At 39.4% G+C, this 9,033-nt stretch overlaps 1 protein-coding gene across 3 annotated transcripts in view; it reads right to left on the bottom strand.

Moving 5' to 3' along the window:
• scaper (S-phase cyclin A-associated protein in the ER) overlaps positions 1 to 9,033 on the bottom strand; it is a 60,338-nt gene that overhangs the window by 27,637 nt on the left and 23,668 nt on the right. For all 3 annotated transcript variants that reach the window (XM_008282119.1, XM_008282121.1, XM_008282120.1), the window contains 2 exons: positions 4,708 to 4,773; positions 3,933 to 4,059 (listed from right to left, as the gene is read on the bottom strand). In XM_008282119.1, the coding sequence (XP_008280341.1) occupies positions 3,933 to 4,059; positions 4,708 to 4,773 (193 nt within the window). The remainder of the gene's footprint in view (positions 1 to 3,932; positions 4,060 to 4,707; positions 4,774 to 9,033) is intronic.

The following is a 9,033-nucleotide window of genomic DNA, read 5'->3' as shown; positions in this document are numbered from 1 at the left end:
TTTAAAACAAACTGTGATAATTATGAAATTAGCCTCCTTTGACTTTTCATCTAGTAACATCATCAGGCCAAATCCTGAATTGTAAATTTGTACAAATCACTTGTTCATAAGGAGCATTCAGAGTGCCAATCCTTTCATTGTCAGCTGTGCTTCGCAAACAACAAATACTGTAACGAGTAAATGTTAGCATTCTAACACACTAAGCTATGATTATCAGTATCAGCTTTTAGTGGGTTGCTGCACAAACTGTACATGTCAGTTAGTAGGCTAACTGTTCTCCCTTTCTCTACTACTTTGCACCAAGCTACGCATAACATATACACGATAAAATACAGCAATGTTTCTTTAAGTCTTAATCTGTCTGTGCCTGGAAAAAACCTGGCAGACGCTACAACCAAACACAGCAACAGCATGAGAAAATAGTTTTCCCTCAAAAAGAACCAAAAAAAAAGGAGGAGCCACCACCAAGCGCTGGGCATTAGGACACAAGTGAGAGATAGCTCCTGAATTATACAACAGGGTGAATCTTATCCAATTACTGTCCAGGGTAACTATTGTTACCACAGCTGATGGGAAGGTCGAAGCAGCTGGTAGTTCCTGCGACAGTGTCCAGAGAACAGCAGACCAGCTAGAACTGCTCTTTGTAGTCTCCTCCCACCAGACACTTTAATTAAAGCAGAGGAGGGCAAAGTCTCAGTCGTCCTGCCTCCCAAACAGATGGTCAACAACTGGCAAAGTTCATTAACGACGGACTTCAACTCTGATCTGCATGTTCAAGTCACGGGCTCACGTCGTCGCAACTAGACGACGGAGACGAGCACAACAGATGACCCTCTGCTCACATGAATCTCATCATTACACAGTGGGCCAAGTCAACTGTAAACCGCAACAAGGCTGCTGGAGTAAACATTTTAAAGCATAAAACGCTGGAGTTTAAACTTGTGTGTTTACAAGACATAATAGCAGTCTGTGTAGAATTATCCATTTCCACTTTTGCCCAGCACTCGCAAACTGATTAATCTTGGTTCATTTTATAAAATAAACACAAAGGCCAATGTGGCGCAAAATCCAACGTGCCACAGAAACCACAGACAGCCTCTAGTTATAACTAATACAAAAAGAAGCTTCGAACCATTTCACTGCCTATTGGACTTGTGGTGAGGAAACAAAAATGAGGCTGTTTGGAAACAAATGACAGCCTACGAAGGAAAATACAGTAACATTAGATTAAAGTCTTATAAAATAATAATTAATAATTTTTAAAAAATCCAATTTTAATTACCGTTTCAGTTTTTTGTGTTTGTTTGGGTTTTTAAAAAAATGTATTTTATATGATCATTTGCTACTGATTAGCAGCCTCCGAGATAATCATATTTAGGTTTAACAATAAAATGATCCACAACAGCTTAAAGTCCATCAGGAAATAGGACAACGTTACTATTTATTACTGAGAAATGTTGCAATACTGTTTACTACATAAGAAGCTAAAAAATAAAAACAAATCCATGACACCTAACTTATAGACGATTGCTAGTTTTCTTGATGAAGGATTTCGGTAACAAATGATTTAGGAAAACTGACTAATCAATTAGTCATGCTACTGAATATTTATCCATTCATTGCCATAGTATATATTTATAGACTGATGCAGTTGAAGAGCTTTCGTAGTAAATGTCAGACACACAGAACAAACAAGGAATATGGTAATATTAAGTGACACTTAGCCACAACATCTGTTTTTCTACAACATAAACAGTTTTTTTTAAAACCAATTAGAAGTAATGCACAAAACAGTAGCGGTCGAATCTAAGTGTGGCAAAAGAAGAAAAAAATTTCTAAACTGAACTACACAGCATGCAGCTTGCTTTTTTTTTTTTTGGTTTTGACAAAGTTCTGGCATAGCTGATCTGGGCTGTATCTGTCAGTCTGCTGGAGGCCCGAGCAAGAAAGCCTGTTATCCTGCCACTCTGCCCTTCACCTTCCCCCATGTCCCCAGATACAACTCCCACCACTCCCACCAGTCAGCCAAACCAGGCTCTGACAGCTACCAAATGAAAATGTAAATACAGTCTGCAGTTTTTGGCTCTCAGAGCACCACGTTCCTGACAGTTCCTACCTGCCAAACATGTTACTCTTTTCTAGACAGGCCTTTAACTGACGCTGCGGTAAACACTTTGGGCAATATATAAATACCAGTGCTTAATAATACGGCAAGTGTGCAGCAAAAAGAATGGAGCAGCACATTGGGAAAATTGCTCTTCTCAATCACCCAAAGTAAAGAAAAAAAATCAGGTTTGACACAAAATAAACCATTAGAGGCCACAGAGGGAGAAACACACTGAGGTCAGAGACTAGACATAGCCTCGAAAGCAAAGGAGGAGTGAGGGGCGGGGGGTGGGACCCAAACAGCTAGAGCGGGAGGGGAGGGTCGGGTGTTGTCTAAGGAATTAGCAGAGAAAGTGGAGACTGAATCAGATATGGGGGAGAAAAACAAATCTCTAGGTGAGTCAATGACATGAGAGATGCTTGTTAGGTCAAATAATCTAAACGGCCCCGACTTGAAGTGACTCAGGGGCCAGACAGCCATGCTGATGGAGGCTCTATTTATTTGACTTTGTCAAGGGATTAGAGAGGGAAGTGCTCCCCAGGCTGCCTCAGTGGGCAGTCACGGTTCTGCACAGATTTCGGTGGATATCCCTGTCAGAAGATGGTGAAGTAGAATGTGACAAAATAGCTTCAAAATGTGCTTTTAACCTGAGGCGAAAGACAAAGCAAAAGGACACAGACCGAATCTTGATCTGCCTTGTTTCTGCGACACTGCTGTTGAATGGAGCACATCTCCGTGGCCCACTGACCTCTGACCTCCCACTGGGAGTACGTAGAGCTGAGGGGAGGAGCCCTCATGTAGTAACAGCTTGTGTGCTACTCACATCACACTGGTCTCCTCCTCTCTTCTTACAGGACACTGTGCCACCCACCTCCACCTCTTTCTTTGCCTCTCTGGGGAAATTCGGTAATAGCCTCTCCAGCCGTCCCTGTCATCACTGATGGGACACCATAATCTCTCCATCCTCACACCCAGAGGCATGCACAGTGGGATGTTATGATGGCTCAAACCACAGCTTGGCAGGAAATTTATGCCTCGTTACAGGAAGTGGGCTGTATATTTTCCTCATCATAAACATGGTGGCAGGTGTTTTAATTCCTCTCCTCTGTCTCAAATGGATGTGAGTTTTTCAATAAAAAAAAAAAAATCAGAATGCAACAAAGACTCGGGGGCAGATGGTTCGACTCAACTGTAGTTATAAACGTCTGTCATTATAGCTGACATTTTTATTTATACATCTGTAAAGACGTGTAATGAAAAAAGCTAAATCTTCTTTAAAAAAAATATATAGTTAAATTCACTTGGCTTTTTTTGAATAAAGTCTTGTGCATCAATGGCATTTCATCTGGAAATCCAATTTACCATTGTCTAAACCAGTGACATCTGAGTCGTGCGAGCCACATAGACACGAGACAATGCTTGCTCTCGTCCTAGGAAGCTCTTCTATTGGTACCATGTGCCCAATGAAAACACTGTTAATCTGGTCTTCATTAGCCAATAACCAAAGGCAAGTCGGTTTGGAGTAAGTGATACTCTACATCGGGAGGGTGAGACATGGGGAGACACAGCAAACGCAGCTCATCACTGAAGAGACATGCCAAAGGGCTGGCATGACCTGTGCGCTGCAGCAGACAGCCCGATCGAAAGGAAAGCAAGAAAACAGAAGTCGAGCAGACTAAGGTATTATGCACCCATCAGGCAGCTTTGAACCTCTGCAACAGACATCTACATTCAAGAAAAGCAAGAGTTTACATGCATAAAAACATAATTCACTTAATTTAATCACATTGTCTGCTGCGCCTGAGTCATTCATTTGCGGTTCTACCTGTTTCTCTAAGATGCGAGAGATCTCTCCCAGAGTTCTGTCCAGACCAGACGCTTTGTTGTTGGCCCACTGCCCGCTGTCTTGGCCCTGCAGCTGCTTCAACAGGTCTTTCACCAAACGCTGCAATCTGAGCATACAGGAGCCAAAAGTTGTTATAAATCTGTTCAGACATCAGCTCTTAATCTTAGGTTTCTATTCTACCAGTAGACTATAAACTAAAACTATTAACTGATTAATTAACTTGAAAATTTACAGGAAAAAAAACATTTGGTTTGAAGATCGAGTAATTGTTTAAGTCATTTTTCAGGCAAACATTACAAAAACAAGGTTTCTTCTTCTGAAAATGAGATGTTGCTTGCTTGCATTTGTTTTCAATGACAGGAAGCTTAATATCTTTAGACTGTGGACTGAGCGAAACAAGCTGAAGAAGTATTTAATTAATGGAAAGACAAAACTAATCTATAAAGACATTTCATTTATTGTTTAAGTAATTTGTATGACTGCCAAACAAAATAATTGATTATAGCCTCTCAAACATGAGTATGTGCCAGTTTTGTTAGTCTCTCATCAAAGTAAATCAATTTTTATTTTAACTGTTGAATATATTATTCTTGATTAATGGAGAAAGAAAATAATTACTAGAATCCCTCCTAAAGCTGAGTGCATCATTTCCCCTTAATTTCTTGAGAAAATAATTGTTAGTTGCAGCCCTACAACACATTTTACGCAAAAAATAATGTGAAGCTTAAATTTATGAAAAAAGGAAAATACTTACTTAGCCTTATATGGAGAGTCAGGGACCTGAGTCTTTGCCTCTATTGATGTCTCGTATTCCTTTGCCCTGGAGAAAAAGAAAAAAAGTCTTTAAATCTCAGGAAAAAAGTGTTTGTCCCATCAGTAAAGAACACAGCAGACCAAAGCGTGAAAAATGAGAAACAAAGCGGTTCAAAATGAGTCTGTTTATTTGGCCTGTCGAACAATGACCAAGTAACTTCGCTTAAAATAACCAAACTCAGATCTGTGGGGACGAGTGTTTCGCTGCCATCGACTCATACCATCTAGACTTAGTCCTATCTTTCAATTCTCCTGACTTTTTTTAACATGGGAGGCTCAAATTCTTTACTGCACTCTTTGTAAAACAGTTACCATACGGTGGAAGCAGTGGTTCGAATGCATCACCTCCTGAAAGGTCAAAGTCATAAGGGGACTTGTATCTCCACGACATTAGACCAACAGCCAGACTCTGAGAAACGCAAAGTTTTGCGTTTCTGTGTGTTCGTGAGTGAAAGTAAGGTGGGGGGGAATTTATCTTTCTGACAATCAAGCTTTCCCAGACATGATAAGTAACTATCGATCAGAGTTTGACGGAGCACCTTCCGGTTACTCATCTCAACACAGATAGAATCAAACACTTCCTGGAAGACGACAGGTGGACATGTAGCAGCAGACAGAGCCTGGACCGACCGAAGCCTGATCTACTGCTCGCAATCTTTTGTGTTCAAGGGCAGTCATCTAACAGGAACCGATAACGCCTCACAGCTAGACCAGGACGATGAGATAAGAAAAAACCTTACAAGTGGTCATGCAGGGCTTATATTCTAACACTTAAGAAAGGTAGCATATTCATTTTATTTTTCCAAGTATGAAATGTTTACCTATTATCTTTATAGATGCAGCCATTACAAAACTTACATAATGACTATTAAAAAAATTAAAATTAAAAAAAATTTGAAGGTAAAAATCTAAGCAAGCGACCAACAAGATGAGCCATACTGCTATAAGAAAAGAAATATGATTGAGACACAGAAAGTATACTTTTACTGGATTGGATATTACTGTCAATAGACCAAGTTGCAAGGATGGATAACAACAAACAAATACCACTGTTCAGTATTCATTCCGAATACAGTTATTTTATGCATCATGTTAATATGGTGATAAATAGGTAGCACAGACTTGCCTAAGAAGGGCCTGAACTGTATCTGCCCTGTTTGTCAATTATGATATTACAATATTAATCACTGACAGGTTTATACCCAATCAGATTAAACAGGGAGCAATTGCTGAGCAATTCATTACGGTCATGTAAAATGTTGTAATAAATCTCAGTGATCAGCAATAACAGAGAAAGCACAGATCTATAATATAAGACTATAAGCACTTCACAACACAACCGACCTTAATTCCTTATATCTCCGTTTAATTTACAGAGACGCACTTTTCTCCAGTGCTACAGATAGATGTTTAAACCATGACTACGATGTACACAACACGGACCTAAAACGGAAGTCTGCTGCCATTTTAGTGACAATAAAGGATCGTAGAACCTACAGAAAAATGATATTAATACTTCAACAACTCAGAGTAATTCATTTCGCTGTGTGTGCATTGCTAAGGATTTATGTTTCACATTTACGAACACAACCTTTTTTCCTTAATTTAAGGCAACAGACTGGTTAAAATGATTTAGGGCCACTCTTACCACCTTACACAGTTTTCTATACTGCATACAGGAGTGTCTTTGTATACACACTGCCATCTAAGGTTCAAGCACACAACAACAACACACTGGCTACTCTGTTCTCTGCTCAGCGAACCACAAGCAACCAGCAACAGGAAAGCAGCTCGTGCCACAGTATAAGTGGAGACTTTGGTTTCCAAGTTCAGAACTCATCCTGACACTAACTGACAGGCTTCATACATTAAATTTTTAACAGCATGTTTTTCTTTTTGAAACATATGTTATTAGAAAAGGTCAGTCAAACTGCAACAGCAACAACAACAAAAAAAAAAAACATGCGGGTTAAAATGTGCTTTATGATACATCAGAGCAGCACAGCGAAAAGTCCTGTGAGAACCACTCACGTTTTACAGACACCATACGGTGTTCCAATAAAACGGTTCATTTCCACCCAGTGGTGAAGCGGCTCACCTTTATGTTTACTGGGACTCTGTGTTATTTATGACCTCTGAAGGCCTGCTGCCTTTGAGTGCTAGTCTCAGCAGGGCTGGAGCGCGAGTGATGGTGAACAGAGGCAGATCATGTTGTCACTTTCTCAGCACCGCTGAGCCTCACAAAGCCAAAAACAGCAGCACTGAGAATAAAGCTTCGCAGCAGAATGGGTGTTTCGGCCTGTAGCTGACTTTTTAGTCCTCCTTTGAATAAATACTTTTTTTCTAAGCAGAATAACAATCATACATTTTCTTTCACAAAATGAAGTCCCGCTCATGGTCATATCCACAGGTCAATGATAAGAGGCTGGAGGATCATCAAGTGTGCCTACACTCACAGAAGGGGATGGATAACAAAGGAAGAAATGTACTACACTTGGTAAGAGAGACTCAGACACACAATCTATAAGCAATGCGTGATAACTTCACTTCTCTTAGCAAGTGTTTAGAACAAAATATAGTTAACAGGACTGAAATCAGAAAAAGGATTTCCTGTGACAATGACAACAATCAGTGTTGTTAATATGAGAGTGTACAAGGCTTGTCCAACAAAACTTGCATCTTTATTTTTGATCATAAACAAAAATGTAAAATCGTACCTAGATTGATTAATCTTCAGTCAGACTTTCACTGGTTCCCTTATTAAAGTTTCTATAACTCACAAATGAAACTACGACCATTAGCCATAAAAAACTCAGTCCAACATCCAGCTTTATATTTCATGAGTGAGACTGAATATACAGACAAGAGCAGAAAACAACAAACTCTTACTCTTGGAGATATTGGCTGGCATTTAAGAAAGTTTTTCTGCTTTCTCATACATTTGCTCAAAGGTGGAGATCTTTAAATCAGACTTGTACTGTTGTGGTGAAATAAAACTACAAAAATACTGTTGAGGCCCAGTTAGATATCTTTACCTCAAAGTTGGCAGAAGAAAATGTGCAATGGAGGGGTTATTGTGACTAAATAATAGAATAAGTTTCTTATATTCGAGCGTGTGGTTCTAATCCAACTCAAATATTAATCTAAGACACTATTGCCGAAAGTCACATGAATACATCCTTACGGTTATGTTTGTGTGTTGGGAAAAAAAAACAATCTGGTGTTTGTACACAGTCGAGCCTCTATAAGCGGGAAATAAACAAAGTGGCTCAGACGGATCTACACAACAGTATTGAGTGTGCTCTCGCCCACTAAATGAACACATTATCAACACACCTTCCATTATGATAAACAGGCTGCACTATAGCACTTTCCAAATGGAGCGGGACAGAGACGTTTTACAGTACCTCTCATTCACCCATGCACACACACTCAAAGTGCCGGCCTATCCACAGGAGGAGTCGAAGATTGAACCACCAACACTTAAATTCACGGAAGACCTGCTCTACTTCTTGAGCCACAGCCATATCACCATGGTATTTTAGTGTGTATATCAAGACGCTACATTCTTGCCGTGAAGTGTGTCTAATTTTTTTAATTACATCTTCAAGCCAGAAACACTCATAACAAAACAGAAAAAAAGATGAATTTTCTTTTCTTTTCTCTTGTTTCTGAGGAGTAACAATAAGTTGTTAAATTCACTTTCAGGGTCTGCAAGCAAAGATGGATTATTATGTGTCGTATGAAGTACAGCTCTAGTATTATTAAGTCAAAAAAAGGAACTTAAAAAAAGCTGTACTACGACAAAAAAATGGGATTTCATTATCGTTTGGCTATATACATGTTGTTCATGTAAGTGACCCTTCAGCTACTGACTGAGGTTGATGGAAGACATATTTTTCTTAATACTTTTTACTGTGCAAAGTTGCCGTGTGTAGAATTAGAATAAAACTTTATTAATCCCTGCGGTACAAGACCTCAGGGAAATTGCTAAGAGAATACAGTTTTTTTTCTACAGTGTAGAGAATACACTTCACATATTAATGTCATCCTGCTTGTCGTGGAATCCTCTCAGTAATCTGCATCAATAACATCTTACAGTAAGTACTGTCAACATTGTGTGTCCACCCACTCCCTCCCCTCTCTGTTGTGACAGCCAGTTAAATTGATTGAGCTCAGGTCCAGGTTCTGACACACAGCGGCGTCACCTCCTATTTGTTGATTACTATTGATTTTCTTTGATACTTCATTTAAAAATCAATAACTT

Source organism: Stegastes partitus, unplaced genomic scaffold (genome assembly GCF_000690725.1).
Source record: "Stegastes partitus isolate 25-593 unplaced genomic scaffold, Stegastes_partitus-1.0.2 Scaffold259, whole genome shotgun sequence".
NCBI classification, from domain to species: domain Eukaryota; kingdom Metazoa; phylum Chordata; class Actinopteri; family Pomacentridae; genus Stegastes; species Stegastes partitus.
This window is presented reverse-complemented; position numbering and strand designations above follow the sequence as displayed.